Source organism: Eretmochelys imbricata, chromosome 9 (genome assembly GCF_965152235.1).
Source record: "Eretmochelys imbricata isolate rEreImb1 chromosome 9, rEreImb1.hap1, whole genome shotgun sequence".
Classification (NCBI taxonomy): Eukaryota; Metazoa; Chordata; order Testudines; family Cheloniidae; genus Eretmochelys; species Eretmochelys imbricata.
This window is the reverse complement of record NC_135580.1, coordinates 4,303,159-4,326,130: the sequence shown is the minus strand read 5'-3', so window position 1 is coordinate 4,326,130 and position 22,972 is coordinate 4,303,159. Positions and strand designations below refer to the sequence as shown.

Below are 22,972 nucleotides of genomic sequence, written 5' to 3'. Positions count from 1 at the left end.
ATGTTGTGCAGGCATTATCCAGGGTGTTCCTGTCCTGCCAGAAGTGGGCACATTTCAGATACCATGTACAGTGCCTGATGACTCCAGTGTTTCCTTCTGGCTTCATTCCCATGGCTCTAACTGGTAGGAGCTTGTCATATCTGCAACCCCTTCCAAGAGGGAGCATGTTGGTGCTGCAGCTAGACTTTGGGCTGTTTTTTAAATCACTCACTTATAGGGTGGCCAGGTGCCTGGTTTCTGGTCGAAAAGGTGACCTGACAGTGTCTAGTCAGTTCTACTGACCAGACTCCCAAAGTCTGGTTACTACAGGCGAGGGAGTTGGGGAGGTGCTGGGTCATCACCCATGCCAGCCCCTACTCAGCTGGGGCCACCTCCTACCTGCGTCGGGCAGCTGTAGCTCCCAACCTTGGCAAATCAGGTGAGTCCCTCCTGACCTGAGGGGTGGGGGATGATAGGGGAAAAGCAGTGAGCGTCTGGGCGAAGCGGAGAAGAGGAATGGACAGGATGGAGCCTTGGGGGGAAGAGGCGGGGCAGGGGAGGTTCCAGCTGTCCGGGTTTTAAATATTACCAAGTTGGCAACCCTACGAGTCAGTTAATGATGCCGAGGTGTAAGTATCACAGTTCAGGGCAATGGCGCCTGTATTTCCCCATAGTGGTTCAGTGAGGGCACCCACTCTCAAACTCCTGGCTCCCCAGTGGTTGCTTTTCTTGGGTGGAGACTCGTGTCTCTTTCCCTTCTGATCGGGGTAGTTCCAGGTTGCACAGTTCCCTGCCTTCACTGTGTTATTGCCAGCCAAAGAAAGTCTGCCTAAATAGGCCTCCTTGCTCTCTCTTCAGTTCTGAGAGTAGCGGAGTGATGGCCAACAGTTATACGTTACCATACAATGCTTCCTGGGCAAGTCTATTTTATTCCTAAGGTAAAAGCACTGCAGAGGAAACATTAAAACAATAAAAGAACCTACATGCCTGCTATAGGGTTACTGGACATCCCCTCCCCCACCAAAAAACTATCTCCAACAGAGGTTCTGGCAAGTGTGACCTTCAAACCACTAAAGGGGTCTTTTTTGTGTTCACAAATGTGTAACAGCCTCAGCTCAGAACAAGCACACAGTCTTATGGGGCCTCAGTAGGCCCTGTCCTTCCAATCCTTCCCTAACTATTGGGGCCCTCTGTGGAGCAGGGGTCCTGTGCATTTGCTGGATCAGGAAGCCGGGCCTGAGGCTGTGTAAAACCAGGATATTGATCCAAAAATCCTTTCTTTGTCTGTGGGTCCCTGGAGAAACCCATTTAAACTAGTATATGCGAACGTCCGCAGGGCGTGGCTTGAAAAGGCTGATAACCAGGGGAATTAGATTAGCATCCCCCTCCTCCTAAATTGCATACAATCTCACATGAAAATATAAAGAGTTGCATTTTTGATACAATAGACTCCAAAGGTATTAAACTCAATTCAATAAGATTTGTCCGGGATATTGCAGGATATCGTTATATCTGTCACAGAAAGTTCATGGGAGGGGGAAAGAGACTTCACTGAGAAATTTTGTCTTCTGCATGCATTCTCCACTCACTTGAAGGAGTTTCTTGCTGTAGCTGTATTGTGGTTACATCTACCATAGGAGCTGGACCAGGCTCCTTGAGAACCTCAGCGAGGAATCCAGCTAGAAACTAAATAAGCCCCTATCCCCCAACAAGAACGGATTCTCATTGAGCTCAATGAGATTAGGCACCTAACTTTCTTAAAACCTTTTGAACATCCCACTAGGCACCTATCTGTATCTTTAGGAGCCTAACTGCCTTTGAAAATCTGGCCCATGGTGCATTATGGGATGGAATTTTCCTGGGGCAGTGTCAAGGTTCCTCCCCCACTCTGAACTCTAGGGTACAGATGTGGGGACCTGCATGAAAAACCTCCTAAGCTTATCTTTACCAGCTTAGGTCAAAACTTCCCCAAGGTACAAAATATTCCACCCATCGTCCTTGGATTGGCCGCTACCACCACCAAACTAATACTGGTTACTGGGGAAGACCTGTTTGGACGCGTCTTTCCCCCCCAAATACTTCCCAAAACCTTGCACCCCACTTCCTGGACAAGGTTTGGTAAAAAGCCTCACCAATTTGCCTAGGTGACTACAGACCCAGACCCTTGGATCTTAAGAACAATGAACAATCCTCCCAACACTTGCACCCCCCCTTTCCTGGGAAATGTTGGATAAAAAGCCTCACCAATTTGCATAGGTGACCACAGACCCAAACCCTTGGATCTGAGAACAATGAAAAAGCATTCAGTTTTCTTACAAGAAGACTTTTAATAAAAATAGAAGTAAATAGAAATAAAGAAATCCCCCCTGTAAAATCAGGATGGTAGATATCTTACAGGGTAATTAGATTCAAAAACATAGAGAACCCCTCTAGGCAAAACCTTAAGTTACAAAAAAGATACACAGACAGAAATAGTTATTCTATTCAGCACAATTCTTTTCTCAGCCATTTAAAGAAATCATAATCTAACACATACCTAGCTAGATTACTTACTAAAAGTTCTAAGACTCCATTCCTGGCCTATCCCCGGCAGAAACCAGTATAAGACAGACACACAGACCCTTTGTTTCTCTCCCTCCTCCCAGCTTTTGAAAGTATCTTGTCTGCTCACTGGTCATTTTGGTCAGGTGCCAGCGAGGTTACCTTTAGCTTCTTAACCCTTTACAGGTGAGAGGAGCTTTCCCCTGGCCAGGAGGGATTTCAAAGGGGTTTACCCTTCCCTTTATATTTATGACAGGCAGTATACCACACTATGCTGTATGGCTGTGGTCTGTTTCCATATGTCTATTCTTTTCGTAATTCTGTGCTATTGCAGTGTACAGGGGAAATGAGTCACCAGACTAACCAGAGATGTACTGAACCAAGATCCTTGTGACTTTGTATATCTGATGAGACCGGATAAATGCACAATGTAAAACTATGGAAAGGAGCTGTGGCTGAATTGATCTAGGGAGGAGCTTAAAGTCCTCCATTGTCTTTGGTCCAAACAACAAAGCAGCTTTACTTTATTATGTTTTTTTTTAATCGTGAGAGAAAAAAATAAATGAAACATTCATTTTTGCTTCCATATGGAAAGAGTGGCTAGGCAAAAAGTTTGGATTGGGCCCTTTGGCCTCAGTGGGGTGAGGAAATCTTGACATACAAGAGGCTGGAATCTATGGTGTTGTGACCAAGGGCTTATCTAACTGCAGAATTGCACTGGTTCAATTTAAGGTGTGATTTTAAACCGATTTAGTTAAAACTGTGCAAAAAAGGCTGGATGGGCACTCTAATTTTAGAAACAAGGTGGGTGAGGGAATATATTTTATTGGACTAACGTCTGTTGTGAGAGAGACGAGCTTTTGATTTACACAGAGCTCTGCTACATCTCTGTGTAAACTTGTCTCTTCAAGAAGTGCAAGTTTCTGAGTAGACAGAGTTTTGGTGTGTAGAGACCTAACTGCATACTAAAGAGTGAAAACTCCCTTAAGGATTGGCCTGGCCATGAATATAACAGACTTTAGACTCCCGGGCAGCAGTGGGGAAGTCTGCCACTGATGTGATAGTCCCAATCATGCCGGGAGGCCTATTATAGACGTCAGAGGAGCTTGTGCTTGCTCTTTCATTATATGTGCACTGACATTGTGCTTGGTATAATATGAGATTCATCCCAAGTAGTTTACAATGCTGAATGCCAGGGAGACAGAGCTAAATGCACTGAGACACCCAGGAGAAGGTTCTGTCTTAGTTCCTTCTCATTCAGTACAATGCGCAGTTGACTGTATATTAACTGACATGGGGGGCATTTGCAGTCTGAACAGCAGGACTGAGTACGGAGGAGGGGCGGGATGTGAAGGTAGGAAGGAGGACTGGCACGCAGGGAGGAGGGAATTCTAGGCATAGGGGGTGGCAGGGAGAAGGCAAACGGGGACAAGAGAGGGAGAAGGAGATGGGATTCCGTGCTAAGAAATGAGACTGGGTAGTGTGTAGGCCGGGACAGAGTCATAGGCGAGGATGCGTTTCACTCAGGATTTAATGCGCTCTGTCCGGCTGGGCAGAGGGGGCAGAGTAAAGGGGGAATTAGGAAGGAGGAGACGGAGGCGGAGTCCAGAACTGATGAGTGAGCTCCAGGTTGATAGGCAGGGCCTCTGTTTCCAAGCACAGTCCCTTGTGAGTCCCCTTATATCTATCTTTACCTTACTCCGCAACCAAGCCTTCCGAAAGCATGACTAACCCCCTGGGTTATTGGTAAAGCCCCTTCTTTATACCCCACCTTTAATTCACTCTTCCTAGGCTGTGCTAATAGCCTTGTAAATAGCGCTGTTAAGTGTGTAATTATCATTCTTCCAGGTTGTGTGGTATAAAGGGTGTAACCTCTCACAACATCTCTTGGAGGCATATTACCCAAGAGAGAGGAGCCAGTGCATGATAGGCCCAATTAAGCTAAGCAAAGAAGAGAGGGTATGAACCACAGATATTCCAGCTCCTAAGGAGACTATTTTCTCAAAGCTGGGCCATGGAGACTGCACTGCAGTCCCTAAGAGGGTCAGGATGAGGCATAGGGGGGGAGTACTAAAATAGACCTGGGGTAAGGAACCTGTTAAATGTACCCACCTGCTTATAATACACGATTCTGTGACTCTCAGCTGTTTTCTCTAGTGTGTCCCTTTGGCCGCTGATCTCATAACCTGACCTGGTGATTGCCCCCAGGATTAGCTTTGGGTGGAGTTTGTCAGAGCTTCCAAGGGACAATGGTGATCCTCTAGTCTGGCCTCCTGCATAACACAGCCCTGAGAATGTCACCCAGTGATTCCTGCCAACAGCCCAATAATGTGTAATTGAGTGTATCTTTTAGATAGACATGCAGTCTCCATCCTAGGACTCCACAAAGAATCCGCCACATCCCTTGGTGAGCTGTGCAATGGTTAATTACCCACTGTTGAAAATGTGCACCTCATCGCCAGTTTGAATTTGTCTCGCTTCAACTCCCAGCCACTGGCTCTTAGTCTGCTAATTTAAAGAGCGTTCTACTATTCGATGTATTCATGGTATATGCCACTGGAGACATGACAGCCTGGTGTTGCCATCTCTCCCCCTGGGGTTATAAATGTCCCTGAGGTTCCTTGCCCCTCTGACTGCCAGAGTCAGCAAATAGTTAACCTGTCTGAGCCCAAAGCCTCCGAATGGTCTGGTTAGGAGCCAGGTGAGCAAAGAGCAGATAAAGGCAGCACCTGCCTATGGGTTTGGAACAGCCCCGGGCCATAGATAGAATGTAAACACACTCTGAAAATCTTACTGTCTGACTCAGTGCCAGCGTCTTCTGGGCTCTTGTAATGGAAAATATTCTGTCTGAGGTCATTCAGTGACTAGAAAACCAGCATTTAATACCCATAATATTAGGTGCCAACTCGCTTCTTCCTTTGTGTCGATAAATAAACAAAGTGGGGTAGCATTTTGTATTGCCAAGACCTTTGTTTTAATGGGAAGGGTTTAAGTTTTTCTTCTTCCTCCTCCTTTTAAATGCATGGACTCTGCAAATTTCTGCTCCATTTGCCTCTATTTGCTCCTTTTGGCCACATGCACACACCCAGCCTTCTGAGCAAGAACAAATGTCTGTGCTTCCTTGTAAATCTGTGTTTGCTGCCCCAGGCTATGTTTGTAATTCCCTTGCTGAGCTTTGAGATGAGTAGGGGAGAGGTGCAGCTAGCTGAGATGATGGAAGCTGCCATTTCCCTCCTTTCGTCAATTAGGCTGCTTCACTTGGCTTCAGCTAATTATTAAAAATTTCCATTGGAGATGGATTTGCACTTTCGTGGCAGGTCGCTGAGAGACCCGAGGAGGAGAGTAAGGTGCGCTAGTCCCTACTTGTAACCCGGGGACAGAGAAACGACATGGCTTTAGAACAGTAGTCAAAGCAATTGACCCTCTGATCAGTGCAGTTTGCTCCCTTTGGTATATTTGTTGTTGCTTTTGTCCAGTCCCAAGCATGATAATTCTAGCAGGACTAGTGGCACCTTAGAGACGAACCAATTTATTTGAGCATGAGCTTTCATGAGCTACAGCTCACTTCATCGGATGCATTCCACTGGATGCATTCCGATGAAGTGAGCTGTAGCTCACGAAAGCTTATGGTCAAATAAATTGGTTCGTCTCTAAGGTGCCACAAGTCCTCCTTTTCTTTTTGTGGATACAGACTAACACGGCTGCTACTCTGAATTCTAGCAGTAGGCCTTCCACCAGTTCCCCTGGGGAAACTCGTCCACTCTCTCCAAAATTACGGCTAAGGAAACTTCTCCGGTGAAGTGAGCTGTAGCTCACGAAAGCTTATGCTCAAATAAATTGGTTAGTCTCTAAGGTGCCATTTACAACACACACTTTGCTTCTCTACACAAGAAAAAGGACACTAAACTATCTAAACTACTACATGCCACAAGAGGCCACAGCAATGGTTCCCTTAACCCACCCGGCATAAAAAAACAACCTTCCACGCAAACTTCCTCGTGGCTGGACTTTACAAAAACTAGCGAATACAGACTAACACGGCTGCTACTCTCAAACTTCTCCGGTTTTCACACTGAACTTTCCTGCCTTTGGTTTTCATCCAGTGACGAATCCCCCATTGTTCACAGAAGGCTGGACCCGCACGTGGCATTTAGTGAGGGGGAAGAGGTGCTTGCAAACCAGAAGATCTCTAGGAGCAGATGAGAGCATCGTCAGCCAGAGAATTCATAGCATGTAGGGGTTCTGTCCAGGTCCTTCTTCCACAGACATCAGCATGGTGCCTGAGTACCTTATGGACATGGCCTGTGTAATGAAATGCAGTAGAAAGCCCTATCAGTTGTTTTAAAGCACAGTTCATCTGTAAATTATCACATATATTTGCAGTGCAGTGAACAATAATGTGAAACCGTGGACCGAATTGGCCATTTAAAACCAAGCTCTCCCCACTTACCGGGATGGGGAAAATGAGCCTCCATCCCGCCTCTCTTAAAGATCAACATATTTTTTGTATCATCCCATCTAGAGGCAGCTGAATCTCTGTCAGGGATTTCAGCTCACTCACAGCTTTTAGAGCTTATAATTCAGGTGAGACATGTTAATGCTGACTGTAATGTCACACCGCAATCCACAACTCATAATAAAGATGGCAATCAATGCTCATCTCAATCTCAGTGGGGCTTTTGGTGGTGGTTGTGTCTTGCCCATGGAGATTCTCCTTTAGCTCAGGGTGGTGGAGACATTTGGAGCCAGAAAGTAGTAAATTCTGTGCCACTCCTACCATTGTGGTGACAATTTGTTAGCCAGGACTCTGCCATCAGGAGCAGTTTACTCCTCCCCTGCTAGCGTGTGGACTTTAAGGCTCATGTTTTCAAAGCTGTCTACAGGATTTGGATGCCCAATTCCCATTAAAATTAACTTTAAAAGTCTCAGCCTAACTGTTTCACTTTTCCTAATGCTTTCGTTTCTGATGTGGCTGCTTATCCCATGTACATCTCTGCAGCAGAAAAGATTGCCACTGCTCCCCATCAGGGCTGAGACATGCATGCAGATCTCAAAATTTTGAAGAAACAGAGGTTTAGTTCAGCTCCATGCTCTGTATGTTACTATAATTATGAAACTGACAGTGTGCTGTAGGTGAGGGTCCTTGGGACCCTCCTTATGAACCTAACTTGGCAGCTGACCTGGCAGGAGGAATTGGCAAATGTACATTCCTTTTGGACAGAATGAAATCTGCACGCAAATTGACACGTGACGCAGTTAATATTCCATTGTGTGAGATCTCTGAATGGACTGAAGCCTGAATGCTCCATTAACTGCACACACGTAAAATATTCACTGAGCTTGGGTTTTGTTGCCAGGCTGGGGAGTGGGGAGAAGTGCTGTATATAGAGATAAAAATGTCAGTGTTAAAGGTACATACTGAAATCTTTTCCTTTAAAAAAAAATTTTTTTTAGAGAAAGGTCTCTAATCTTCAGGAAAAAAAGAGAGGATTAGATGCAAAAATTACTGAGTTTCAAATTTCCAATATAATTGTCCGAAGTCTGAAAGCACCTCTCCTATTTGTGCCAAGATCCTTACTATATTTTGCAGTGTGTACACTCTACAAAGAAAACCCTGGATCAGTCTGATTTTTTGTTTTTTAACATAGTAGTAAATGCAGAAACCACAATAATATCCCCAAAGGGGCTGTACTCCTAAGTAAAGGACTAGGTTTCCTAAACACAGGAAACTCTGAAGCATTGCGGTGGCAGAGCAGGTAGGTACTAGCTTTTCTTTCCTGAAAGCCCAGATTTTAATTTATAGACAAATAAAAAGATCTTCTCCTGTTCTGGGCTGGTTTCAGCGGTTTAGAACAATAAGCCTTCCGGTTTCATTACCTACATATTGTATAGCTAGCGAACACTTAGAAGGGATTCGGTTAAAAAGGGTTGGCTGAATTGCTGGCCGCCATTTGAATTAAGAACCACGAATGAAACCATAAACTCACATTTCAGAACGGTCAGGCCTGGCGAACTTCTCGTTGTATTTCCCACCATTGTATTTACCACTGCTCACAAAAAGAAAAGGAGTACTTGTGGCACCTTAGAGACTGCTCACAGTCACTCTCCAGCCAGGGGATTGTAATGTTGTCCTGGGAACACATGAGATTACCTGGGCACATTATTGTTCCTTTGCCATGGTACCTACAAACCAAGGACCTGATTGTATGAGGTCATGACTACCCTCAGCTTCCACTAGCATACTTGTAAGGGGACCATAGCAAAACTTGGGCCTGCAAACCCACTACTCACCAACATATGTTTCCTTTTATATGTACATAACATGCTGGCTCACCACTTAAGGGCTGCAGGGTTTGGGGCTAGTCAACTGTGATTACCACTGAGGCACACCTGGACTGGATCTGGTAATTCCCTTTGAAGGGCAGCAGGTGGCTGCAGTGAAGGGGGAAGCTCGGAAAACTGCAGGAAGTAAGAAAGACCCTGATACCTGGGGGCTGGGCACATGAGGCTCTAGCTCTGTAGGGGCCTGGTCTGCCAAAGCAGGCAAGGCCCAGGCGGGGGAAGGCCTGGGAGTAGGGTGAGTTGGAGAGTGTTGGGATTGAGCAGACTCCAGCCGAAGGACCTGGGATGAGAATTTTCCCTAGTGAGATTACAGGCCTGGGACTGACCCAACCAGAGAGTAAAACCAATGGGCGGTGTCTAGGGACGTAAGATTTAATCTTGGAGCTTTGTTTATGTGAATAAACTCGGACCCCAAAGAAGGGCTGGGGAACGGGGAAGAAAACCCTGTGTGGAGTTTGTCACGGAAGCCTGTTGAGGGAGAAATCGTTAGCAGGGCACATCTGCAGAGGCACTGCTGGCCATGAGGGGGTGCATGGGAGGCTACAAGTACATAATATTGTATCCCTAGAAGCCCTGATTCAGCAAAGCATTTAAGCACATTATTAACTTTAAGTACATGCTTTGACCTCAGGAAAGTGCTTAAGTGCTTTGACATTTAAAAATAGATCTACAATTAACAATAGGCCTGATTCTCCACTGGACTGCACTAGTTTTATGCTGGTGGAACTCCAGTGACTTCAGCTTGGATGTAGGATTTGGTTTTAGGATGTTTTAGTTTTGCAAAACAAGGAATTTCATATCCTGGAATTGGAGGGAGTTTGTGTAACTGCTTCTGTTTTGGGCCCATAGTTTTTAAGGGAAGTCCTTTTTTAACTCTACTGATCAAGTGACCTATTTGCCCAAGATGAGGTCTATAACTACCAGCACTCATGTTCTGAAAGCTAATCACCGACCCTATCCAGTGGTTTATAGCACTGGGGTGCCCTTACACTATAAATAGAGACAATATGGGAGAAGAAAATGGGGAGACAACTTTTAACTGTACTGAAATGTAGTGAAGTTGGAGAGCTTTTTGGAGGAATGCAGCTGAAAACCCTAAATTTCTCATTTGAAAGATGGGACTGTCCATCCCAGATATGTTAGACCTTTTTCTGCTAGAGTGAAGAGCCCACTGTTAAGTATTTATTCCCCATGTAGATAGCTATAGACTGTGATCAAATCAACCCTTTTCCAAAAAAGCTACCTGTCCAGGATGATTGATAACCTTTCCGTTACGAGTTGCCCGACGTAATACACCTTTCTCTGTCTGAATTGCTCATTCTCCAGGAGGGAGGGAGAAGGCCTGAGGATCTACTGGGATAATCTGAAAGAGCCATCTGCCCTGTCCCGTTGGAACCCGTGGGCCACAGATATCCCTTATGCAACTTTCACAGAACATCCAGTGAAGAATAGCACTGAAAGGTTCAGTGCCATCTGCCAGGTATGGAGCATGGCTTCTCCGGATAGCAGGAGAAATACATACCTGTGGAATGCCTGGAAGGTGAAAGGCATGTTTGTTTGGGGCCTAAATTTCTTAACTGTACCCTTTTTAATTCTCCTTGCATTCAGTAATTCAAGTGATAGCAATACACTGAGAGAACTTCTTTATGAACCAATGTGATCATATGAGAGAGACGAAAGCTTGTGCATTTCCCTCGGGATCAAAAATATACAGCCCTGCTATAGAAATGCTATATGAGTAGCAAATGTGTTTCACAAATTAGACTTACTGATTGTGTAATATAAAGGCAGCCCTTTTCGTATGACAGTATATGTACAGATTTAACATATGCGTAGAATAAAAAAGGGATATAAGACCTGTTAAGTCTGAACGGAGCTAGGATCTACTCTGAGTCAAGGGGGCAAAGGTCGATCTTATAGTTGAAGCATTGGGCTGGGACTTAGAACATCTGGGTTCAGTTCCTGGTTCTGACAGAGATTCCATGTGACTTTAAGCAGGTCACATGGGACCAGATTTTCAGAAGAACTCAGGGGCATTTTTTCACATTCAAAAAGTGCTTAGCTCCTTAGCAACTCCCACGGCTTGGGATGTTGGGAAGAGGAGAGGGGAGCTGTCCATTATTCTCAGCTAGAGCTGCGGGGGACTGCAGCATCTGTGAAGAGAAAACCACTCACCCCAGTGGGTTCTGGAGCAGGTGCCCCCCCCAGCATGGTCCCCACTGGTGCTGGGCAGAGCTGTATTTAGCAGCACACCGGGATCAGTGCTGCTGGCTCGCTGCTCCATGCTGATAGTGGGGAGGGATTTCTGCCCACTGCCAGGAGGCGCCAGGGGCTCATCCGGAGATTGGTGCTGCTGATGGATCACTCAGCGCTAAGGGGAGCCCGTGGCGGTGTAGGAGTGCGGTGTGGTCCCCGGTGGGCGGAGCAAAGGCGCTCAGGGCGAGTGCGGCAGCTCCTGTCACAGGATGCACGGGGCTCCCTGCGGGCAGGAGAAGCTGCCCCAGTTTGCGTTACCTTCATTCAGGAGTGACGGTACCAGAAGGGCCTTCCGACACATCTTGTTTTGGGACTCGAGCACTGGGTGGGGGCGGACGGGTTTGGATGCTAGGTGTTGGTTCAGCTGATGATGGGGATAGGGCACAGCTGTCAATTTCGGATCCAGGTTCAGTTGCTGACCCGCCCCCATGTACACAAACGCTGCGGGAGACTAGGGGGAAGACAGGGTTCAGATCTAGGGGTTGGGGTCAGGCTGACCTCTGCAGCAGCTGGAAGTTGCTGTCTGTGTGAGAAGGATTCAGGGAGGGGGCCATCTGAGTGCAGTTGCTCCCAGAGAGGTGTCCATTTAAGAAAATCCACCGCTACAATTGTCACTAACTGGGAGTCTGAACAGAGTGAGCAATGGGCTTGGGGCCTGACCTCCCCTCCCCTCCAGGTCAGTGATGAAGCACAGGGGTGGCAGTGCGTTGTTCTGACACATCCCCAGTTCTGTACACATCCCAGGCTGTGGAGAAACAGCACATCAGTCTCCAGCACTGTCAGCCCAGAATGTCTCACCAGCCCTGCGTTTGCTTAAAAAGAGAAATGGGCCTGAAACATAAGCCCGGATCAGAACCTGGGTAGGGATCCGAGCTCGTTGCTCGAAGTTGTTGCTGTGGATCTAATCTGAGCACTGAATCCAAATGCTTTTCAAACTTTGGGATCTGGAGCCCAAGTCTGGGGATGTTTGGATCCTGGGTTTTGGTTCTGCCCATTCTAGAAAGACAAGCTCCCGACCTGGGGTTCTAGGCCTAGGTCCACTTAGAAATCTTTTCCCCCTTCTTTTTAATATTTTAATATTTTAATAGTAGCTTCCCCCCACTTTACTATTTACCCTCTTCATTCCTAAATCATAGTCTCTCCAAACCGAGACAATGCTGTGCCTCACTCGGGTCACTGGTGTTCTTGTTGCTCTGGCTATGAGACAAGGAGCCTTCTCTCTCTTTCTGTTATATCACAGATATGTCACTTGGAGGATTCTCAGCTCACTTCTACACAAATATACTTTCTTCACAAGCTCCTTCCTGAGAGCTCTGACTGTGATTAATGAGCCCATACTCCTGGTGTTCAGTTCCATTCACATTGGACAAACTTTCTCCCTCTTCCTTGTCTCCATTGTCACCACTTTCTCACCTATTTTGGCTTCCTGTGTCAGTTTTCCACCCAGCCTGTCTGTCTCTTGTTTTTTATGCACCTTGCTTGGCTTCTTCACATTCTCTGGATGGCTTTAAGGGCTGGAGGTCACTTCCTGATCTCTCTGGTCCTTGATCCTCTACAAAAAGTCCCTGTCTTGCACGCACAGGAAGTGGATCCCTAGAGCTTAGAGAGACAAGGTGGGTCGGGGAGGTATTATCTGTTATTGGACCAACTTCTATTGGTGAGAGAGACAAGCTTCCGAGCTTACACAGAGCTCTTCTGCAGGTCTGGGCAGCCCAGAGACCCAGACATTGGTATTAAAATCTTTAACCCTTGGGCCTCTGCCATTTTTCCACTGGGGTGGACAGAGGAATGTTCTTTGGGGGTGGGGGAGGGAGAGGGGTGGCTGAGGGACAAGAGGAGATGCCTGTATATATGCATCCATAGCAAACTGAGGAGGATTCACTTACACGGATTATTTGCTGCAGACAGTTGAGCGCTCAGTGCACGGACGAGACAGGTTGCTTTCCTTTCAGCAACTGAAGCTTAGAGAAAGGAAGCCAAACACAACATGCAGCTTTTTCCGTAGAACTTCACATAATTCTCACTCTTGTCATCTCCTCCTTCCTTCCATAGATGTCCGAGTTCACTACTCAGTTGGTCCGGGCCATTCAGACCGCCCAGAGCAAGAACCCGGCGCCAGGCAAAACCAGCGGAGTTGTGGTCCTGAATCAACCCCTCCTGATCAACACCTACATGGGTTTTATGTCTTTCATCGGGAACCGAAACAAACTTGGTTATTCCCTTGCCCGTGGGAGTGTTGGCTTTTGAAGCTCTCCATGGTGGGGAGTGTTTTTTATTTGTTAATGTCACTGTCCTTTAAATTCTGCATATAGCCCCATTTCTTTTAGAGGTTAAAAAGATGCAAAGGTTAAGTGATGCATAGGTCTTGTGCTGGCCCTCTGCCCCCAGGGGCAAATTTCCCTCCCTTTGCAACGTTTTTCCTGGGCCTTTCAGCCCTTACTGTGTATGAATATGGATGCATTATAAACTCTTTACGGTGTGTGCAATAGAAATGAATCAAAACCAGGACTCCACACCTGAACCCTGCCAAACTCTGGGAGAAGTTCAGATCTGAAGTTGAATCTTTGCAGCTGTTGCCCATCTCTTGTGTAAAAACTCCACCCCAAACTAAGCTGTCTAGCCCAGCCGGCCCATTGCTAATGTCAATGCAGTGGCTGCACTGCTTAAAACTGGGGCTGTGTCCGCACGGGCTCTCTCAGTGAGAATGCTTTAGTCATTCAGGGGTGTGAAAAAACACCCCCCCCGAGTGACAAAAGTTTTAGCACTTGAAAAGCTCCGGTACAGACAGCGCTTTATCGCCGGGAGCGTGACTACACTGTCCCCGTCACAGAGCTGCTGCAGCCGCGCTGCATTGTGAGCTGCGTAGACAGACCCGCAGTGTCCCTGGAAATCTGCAGTGCAGGACCTACAGCTACCCACTGCCTCTTCAGGGACCATGTGGCTCTGAAGTCTGTTTCCCATCTCGGGGTTCTAGGAACTTTGCAGCACAGTAAGTAGGTGCTTGCTTCAAACGTCAGGACTAACATTCACGCTACAGAGAAATAGTTTAACTGATCTCTGGAGGTGGCCCGGAATTGATACGAGCCTTTAGCTATCTGCACTCTCTCACATGCCGGATATATTATTTTGTGCTTGCATCTATATCTGTCAATCCGTGCCTGGAAATGACATCCTACACTATCCTCAGTGCTGCCCTTTAAGATCTCTCTTGTTTTTTTAAAGAGCCGCTGTGTTTGAAATTCTGTTTGGATCACTTGGAGAATCTCTGGAGTAACCCAGTGACACATCTGGAAAGGAATTTTCTCTGTTTCTCTGGTCACATGACACCTGGTCCAAAGCCCTTCAGAGTCATTGGAAAGACTCTCATTGCTCTGAACTCTTTTCAGATCAGACCCATTGCAAAAGACAACAGTGAAATAAATATCTTGAAACAAATCTTAAAGGATAAAAAAAAATGTTTACTCATAAACTTTTCATATTCTGCATAAGATGTTAGAATGGGGGAAAATCCAACAAAACCAGACACATTATTTTTTGGACTCTTCAGAATATTTTGGCTAAATAGATAAGTGGCTAGTATAATTGGGTCTCAGAGTTTGTTGGTTTTTAAGGATCAGCATCACAGTATATTGTCATTTAGATTTTAATAAAATAATCTCCTCAGTGGTTGTGTTTCTTTTAGGTTCCAGGTGGCAGATAAGTGAGTGGACAATGTTATTTTTCTTTTTGGGGGTAGGGTTGTCTCCAAGGCTCTCCCATTTTCCTCACCTACAGGCCCTGCAACATACTGCTTTTCTTCTCTATGCCCTGGCTCTGCACTACAGTGAAACCTTCCCGAGCCAAACAGTTCTGTCATCTAGAGAGGGCCATTAGAGACTTATGGGATGTTCTCCATTTTATTCAGTATCTGATGTCTCTGCAGCATCAGAGAGTTCAAGGCCAGAAAGAACCATCAGGGTGCTGGGGTGGTGTAGAAAGAAATAAGAACAGGATATAAAATCTGATTTCCTATAGTCTTCACTGATGGCCTACACCATGGGCATGTCTTCAGTGGTTGCATTTAATAACTGGCGTTGATTAATATCACCCATCCTTTAAGGACTGTTCATCAAAAGCCCATGGAATATCTAATGCAAACCACAAATGTACCATATAAGTTGTAGCATCCTGTTTGCTTGGCATGCCACCAAAACCAGAAAGTGGGTGAGACCATTGGTCACACCAGAAGGGTTGTCAGCACACAGGACTCTACAGATTCTTGAATCCTTGAATTCTGTGTTACCCTTAATGGATCCATCTCAACCCAAAATATAACAAAAATGTTTTCAAATCTAACCACCTTCTCTGACTCCAGACTGGGCAGCAGTTGAAGTTCCAAGCCAGGAATGAAGCAAATGTGTTTTATTTTTCTTCTCTGCATCCGTTACAGATTCCCCTCACCCTTTAATTTGTTATGTCAGTTAGCATTGCCCTCCTCAAGGCAAGAACTTTTTATTCAGCCTGCAAGAGGAAATGTTGCAATGTTGGAAGAGGTGGGATGAGAAATCTTTGGCAATTGTTCTTAGGAAGGCATCACTGGCAACTTAGCACAATAATTTTGCACAAGAAAAAAAAATCCTTGCCTAGGAAACTGGGATCTTGCTGAGAAGGTGTTAGGAAAATAAATATCTGCTTTTAGTTCATGCTGTTCCCTATTGGGATTTAACATTCTGCTTGTGTAGCTCTTTCATACCAAGCTAACTTTCAAAGTAACCCCCTGCCATTCCATTGCCAATGTGCTTTTAAAGACACAAGCCGAGCTTTATTTGCTAAACTCCACCTTGTCAAGAATATTTTGAACTTGTTTTTATTTCTGATTCAGACAGAGTTACCGGGCTTCAGAGCCTCCAAAATGTAGGTCGCTTGATTGAATCCTTCCCAGGAACAAAGGTAATTAACACTGGGTTTCTTGAGGACCTGTGTGAGGCAGGTCCTACGGTTACCTGAGACAGGTGTTCACTTAACAAAAGTATACTCACCATAATTGTGACTGACTTTCACTCATTTGCAGCCTAAAGACTTAACAGTGCTTGGAGACTGAAGTCTCCACTCTCCCATGGAGAGGGTCCCACCAGATCAGGGTGCAGAGACTTTTCAAAGGGGCACTCTTGGGAAGTTTGAACTGCAGTTACTCATGCTTATTATATGTGGATTTTGGCTCACTGATGTCCATCTTCAGGGCACATTACACTAGCACTAAAATGCCGAGGGAGAGGGCTGGAAGATTAACGAGAGCGTTCCATAGCCTAGTGGGATGGAAAAACACAGAGCTACCACCAGTGGGACTGTTCTGGCCACCGTTGAAGTTGGTGGTAAATGTTCATTCACTTCAATGGGGCCTAGATTCTTCTCCAAGCCATGACATTCAGAGCCTGTTCTGATTTTATCCAACCCCAAGGGAGTTCAGATCCGGGATGCTAGCTCGACGTTCTACCAGGTCCAAGGGGAGAGAGGGGATGGGAGACAGTCACAAAGTCTGGACTTTGGTTTCATCCTATTTGTCCTTTGGATATTGTATCACCACTTGGGAAGCCATTCATGTCTCAGTGAATTTCTCTGTCAGGAAGCTTTTTCCTGATGATCGTCTCCTTTCTTATTGACGTCAGCGTGCTGATAGAGATGTCTCACGCAATGACCTAAATGCTGTACTGCACGATTTCAGTGCAAGAACTGTATTAGTTTCAACCTGTTTCTGGAAACGTGCCTTTTATGTGGTTTGTGTATTACACACTAACCTCAGATCTCTTTCGTGAGTTCAACAATTCAACTTTAATGAGTTCAAGGGCTTTGCAGGAACTGCAAAAAAAGTATTTTTGTCAAGCTTTTTGTTTTCAAGCCCATTTTAGTTTCTAATGTCTGATTCGAATATTAATAACCACCGCAGGGAAAGAAGTTTGTGGGGGGGAGGGGAAGCAGGTTCGTTATACCTCCTCAGCACGTAGCGTCCTTAGGAATGAGCTGTAACAGCACAGTTGCAAACTGGTGCGTCTTTTAGTGAAAATGGCCACAGGAGTTTCCTTCGGGACTCCTTTGTTTCTGATGCAGATTTGATCCTGGAATTTTAGCTGCTGCTTCAGGCACCTATTAAATAAATGTGCACAAGGTCCTTTTCAGTGCCTAGCATGATGTGGGTATAAATTAATGAGAGCATGATGTTTAGTGATCAGAACTGGGGCGGTTGGGTTTTCTTCCTGTCTTGCTGTGTGAACCTGGGCAAAATGCTTAGGGCCCGATTTTCAGAAGGGGCTTCTAAATACTGAGCCCCCTACACTCTGACGGGGGACAGTGGGAACCGCCGGGGCTCAGTACGGCTGCAAACCAGGCCTTGGGAATCTACAGATGAACACCCAAAAACAGAGGCACCACTTCCTGCCTCGCTATCCCCAGCTGTAAAACAGGGGTCACAATGAGTACCTCCTGCACCTCACAGGGTGTGGTATGGGTTTACCAAACAGAGTCCCTCTTATCTGGTGACAAGTGCTTCTCTTCTGCAGCCCCTGCTGCCTGCACCTCCTTCAGCCGTTGCCTGGCAAGGCTTGATTTGGTATTTTCAGAACAACGTGTAGATCAAGCGACTCTCTGATGCCACTAGGTTACCCTTGCTAGGCCCTGATATTTATGCCAGACTCCCGGAGCCCAACTCCTTCTTTGATGTGGCCGTGCAGCACCTCAATGAGTATTTCAACTCTGGAGATTCGGTTCTGCTAAGGTGGGAAAACATTTTTGGAAACTCACCAGCAACCCAATGAAACCCTATATGACTTTGCAGGTTGTTTGCGGCATTTGGCCCAGGACTGTGAATTTGGGGATGTTATGGCTTCTGCCATTTGACGGGTTTAGCTGCTCCCAGATGCGAAGCTTCAAAGGCAAGATCTGTTTCCAAAGCAATGAGGGGCTCTAGAACGGAGAATTGGTGCGGCCTGATATGCCACATACATGAGACAAAATGCTCCTCCTTTGCTGTCATGGTGCCTTGGTGTGCTCCCAGCAAAGCACCATCATTCTGATGCCATCGTGCAGAGGCCGATCGGCGTCCCCATGTGTGAGATTGCTTTTGCTGCGGTTTCCAGGCAGCGGAATATATGCGTCAGGGAACAGAATGTCCCTGCCACATTCCCAGTCTGCTAGCCTCAGGAAATGGAAGAGCCAGGGATAAAACCTGCAGGGATGGTTCCCATTCAAATCAATGGGTGTAGCCCAAACACCTGCTTTACCTCCCCACTGTGCAGTCAGCCGATCCTTCCCTGAGGAAGAGGTGTGGGACCCACTCCTTCCCTCTTTCTCTTACAGGAATGATCTCCGTGTGAGTCACTCCCAGCACCCTGTGGACCTTGTTTCCCTGGAAACGGGGCCCTGCCCCAGCAGCCGCAGGGCTCAGCTCAGCTCTGACACAGCTTCCGGAGTAGGGCAGGGCACCGACGGACTAACACATCCCGGGGCAAGGCTTGACCGCACTTCAGTTGCACATGTGGCTGTTGACTTACTGCAGAAAGTGCTAAACTCAGAAGCAGAGGGAGGGTGGGACTGCAGCGGGTCCATTTTCATCGTTCCAGATCTCTGCCTAGCATCCTTCCTGGGTACCGCCTAGGCCCTGGGTGTCAGGCTTGAGGGAGCAATCAGCTTGCTGCTTGGGGATGCTCACTGTTTACTGTAGCCCAAGGGAAGCTGTTGATCCAAGATCTTGGATTATTGACCAATGTGGTGACGGTTAGGATGGCTGGGGATTACTCTCGAAATCTCCACTCAAGTAGCAGCCTTTGTGCTGTAAAAAACTGCCCCCTTCCTGATTCCTCCTTTCTGGTTTTTGATCTCACCTATCGCCCGACATTCCCAAACATCTGACACATTGATGCTGCCTTTCCCTCGCTCCCTCCCTCCCTCCCGGGCCTGTGCACACACTCCCCCAAAGCCTTGTGCTTCAGCTGAGTGACACGTTGGGCGGTGAATGAACGGGCACAGCTGTGTCGAAGCATCCGAACAATGAACACATTCCAAAATAGAATGCGCTCATGGGGAACAGGCAAACCCTTCCTGTGCCAGAGACGAAATCCAGAGAATGCTGGGCTGGATCGCTGGCTTTTCACGCCTCCTGCTAATTAAACCCTGCGTCCATAGTAGCTCTCCTGTCTGCTCCATCCAGAGTCGGTGGCTTCCTACCAGCTTAACGGAGGCATTTCCCTTGGGACCTCTTCCAGTAATGACTGAAGTCCTCCCACATCACCTTTAATACAGACAGACATAATTAAGTCATTTCATTTGGGCAGGTTGATTTGCTAAAGGCCCATGGTCCACCATCGAGTTAAAGGGGCAGTTTGTCCAGCTTTTAACCTCGGCTGGGATTCTGTTACACATAATCCTCCCTTGATGGCCTTTGCACCGTGTTCTGAGTAATTTAAATGGTGTGGCTTAAATCTATTTAAAAAAGAAGGGGTGGAGTGCTCATCCTAGTCATTCCAGCTGAGAAACAAACCCAGGCCAGCCAAAATGCTTCGTTTAAGGATGGGTGAGTCTCAGAGCACGCCGAGATTTGGTTTACTTACAAATCCAATTTTGGAGCCTGGAATCCTGTTGTGGATTTGTCATTCTGCTAGCCAACTGCTGTCTATGGGCAAAGGGGGAAGAGTCACTCTTGCAGCATTGCCAGCGCTCACCATGACATCGTGAAGCTGGCCATGTTTGGTATTTTTCAGAGATCCCCGTTGTCACAGGGTGACTGGCCCTTTAAGAGAGAGCGGGCTCCAGTGCACCTGTGTCTGATCACTTGCTGCAGTGCTGGGCTTAAGGAAAGGCTCCTAGGGCCTATAAAGGGACAGCAGCAGGGGGAAAGGTGCGATGTAGGGAATCTCTCTCTTAGCCCAGGGAGGTGAGGGAAAGAGCTGCAAGGGTTCTCGAAGGAAGTGCCTGGGGAAGCTGCTGAGAGCCCAGAAACACAGGCCCAAGAAGGAGGGTTGTGTAGCCCCCGGGAAGCAAGTGGAGAGACTGCAGGGCTGAGAGACTTTATTCTGAGTGAGGGTGGAAGGGTGGAATTTATTTCAAATTTTTGTGGACTTAATAAAGTAGAAAAGGCTGGGGAAATTTTGTCTCATACCTTATGCCCTGAGAGAAGAGGAAACAGAGGCAGAGCACTGTAGCGGGTGCATACCCTTTTACACCCTACTCCTGGACTCTGTGAGTATACGAGGCTTTCAGCTCTCAGAGGTATATAAAAGCTCTAGCCCTCACTGTTACAAACAAAAGCTTGAAAATGGGACCCACGTTCCCCCCAAGAGGCTCCAAAACCAAAAGGCAAGTAAAAAGAACCCTGAATTAATTACTGCTTAAAAATCTCAGAGTTTTTAAGACAATCTCATGATTCTCAAGGGCCTGACTCATGGCTTTTGAATAAACAATTCTGCTTTGAACGATCCGTAGATGACCTGAAGCAAAAGATCTCATGACTCTTGACTAAGCTTGCATGACTCCAAATGATGTCAATAATAAAATGATCCCAGGTGACAGGGCTGTAACTAAGGTTTGATCCAAAGACCACTAAAAGGAAACAGGTTTCAGAGTAACAGCCGTGTTAGTCTGTATTCGCAAAAAGAAAAGGAGGACTTGTGGCACCTTAGAGACTAACCAATTTATTTGAGCTGTAGCTCACGAAAGCTTATGCTCAAATAAATTGGTTAGTCTCTAAGGTGCCACAAGTCCTCCTTTTCTTTTTGTAAAAGGAAACACTGGTCTTGGTCTCGAGAGATCTGGGTTCAATGCATATTTGGAAAGAACTGCTTGGATAGAAACTCCAAATGATTATCCGAGCTTAACTCAGGGTGAAAGTCACCTCTGGGCAAAGAGCCAGCACAGCACCTAAGGGCTGATGCAGAATTTAAGTGGTGTCTAGGGCTTTGTCTACACTGGCAAGTTTCTGCAAGTAAAGCAGCTTTCTGCATTGTAACTCCCGAGGTGCACACTGCCAAGCCACGTAGTGCACAGTGTTAGTGTAGACACCCTGGTCGATTACAGCCCTGCGATTGGCCTCCGAGAGGTGTCCCACGATGCCTGTTCTTGCCTCTCTGGTCATCGGTTTGAACTCTACTGCCCTGCCCTCAGGTGACCAACCATCAGCCCCACCCCGTAAATTCCTTGGGAATTTCGAAAGTCCCCTTCCTGTTGGCTTGCGCATCTTTCCAGGTGGCCATGTCTGCTCCACGCACCAGGCAATCCCCCGCTTGGAGCAATGCCGAGCTGCTGGACCTCATCAGCATTTGGGGAGAGGAGACTGTGCAGTCCCAGCTGCACTCCAGCCATAGGAATTATACCACCTATGGCCAGATTTCACAATGTATGCCAGAAAGGGGCCGTGACCAGGACACACTACAGTGCAGGGTCAAAGTGAAGGAGCTGTGGGACGCCTACCACAAGGTGTGGGAGGCAAACCACTGCTCCGGTGCTGCGCCCACAAGCTGCCGGTTCTACAAAGAGCTGGAGATGATACTCGATGGCAACCCCACCTCCACTGCGAAGGCCACCGTGGATACTTTGGTGGCTCACGTGTCAGTCGAGAGTGGACCGAGCCAGGAGGAGGAAATCTTGGACGAGGATGTGGAGGGGGCAGAGGCAGAGGACTACTCGGAGGTCAGAGATGTATGCAGCCAGGAGCTCTTCTTTACCACAGAGGAGGCTAGCCAGTCACAACTGTTGGATCTTGGAGAAGCGCAAACAGGAGAGGAGGCCCCTGATACATGGATTTGATTTTGGGAATCGCTGAAGGGAGTTGTTGGGGGCAGGAGGGTTGCAGAAAGCAGGCTTGTGTCTGTATGATGCACGTACCACCACATGCCTAGTCTGAGCAGCAGAACAGGGTGTTGATTGACTCCTTCACTTCACGGGAATCTGCCTCAGAGATCTCCAGGAAACTCTCATGGAGATATTGGGCAATCCGCTGCCGCAGGTTCTTTGTCAGAGCTGCTTTGTTTCTTGCCCCATTAAGGGTAACTTTCCCACACCACTCTGCCGTCATTGGGGGAGGGGAGGGACCATCGCAGCACATAGGCGAGCCGCGTAAGGGCCAGGGCGGAAGCTGCAGTCATGGAGAAGACCCTCCCTTCATTCCCTGCACACCCTCAGCAGCAAGATATCTTCCATAATGAACACAGCCTGTGGAAAGTGTGGGGACAGGAATGATTACTAGCTCTCTCCCCCCGCACCACCCGCACTAGCTCTCCCCAAGAGCCACGTGTCCAGTAGGGTCCGGGAACACTGATTTCCCCTGCCCCTGCAGTTACTCACCATTTTGGGGGTCTTGTGGCTCATGTCTGCTTGCCTGGGGTCAGCCAGTTAGTGACAGGTATGTGAATAGTGGCTGTGTTTTAAATCAGTGGTCTGTGTGTTGCAAACAATATTACTTCTGCAAAATGTTGCATTTTGGCTTCACGGATGTGACCTTGGGAGCCCAGCCTCCCTCTTTGTTATCGCCAGCTGAATGGCTGGGCAGAATTAGAAAGTGACCACGAAGAACAAAAGAGGACTTTCTGCGTGAGGTCATGATGCACTCCGTGGCCAAAAAACAAGAATTGAAGGAGTGGCAGGACAGCGAGAAGAGGGACCAGAGGGAGAGCACGGCTCACCAGAATGAAGCCACAGAGCGGCTCTTAAACTTTATGGAGCACCAAATGGACATGCTCCAGGTGCTACCAGCACTGCAAACTGAGCAGCTCTGTGCCCGCCCTCCCCTGCAGCCACTGTCGCAAAACTGTTTCCCATTCACCCCCCAGACACCTCCAACACACTCTTATCAACCTCCTGGCTCCAGTCTGTACCCACGGCGTTCCACTCC

The 22,972-nt window shown here is 47.2% G+C and overlaps 1 protein-coding gene across 1 annotated transcript in view; it reads left to right on the top strand.

Moving 5' to 3' along the window:
• The window catches only part of TPRG1 (tumor protein p63 regulated 1), a 95,770-nt gene extending 82,405 nt beyond the window's left edge, over positions 1 to 13,365 (top strand). Inside the window, exons 5-6 of the mRNA XM_077826958.1 lie at positions 10,189 to 10,342; positions 13,171 to 13,365. Coding sequence (XP_077683084.1) covers positions 10,189 to 10,342; positions 13,171 to 13,365 — 349 coding nt within the window. The remainder of the gene's footprint in view (positions 1 to 10,188; positions 10,343 to 13,170) is intronic.
• Positions 13,366 to 22,972: the final 9,607 nt, after the last annotated feature.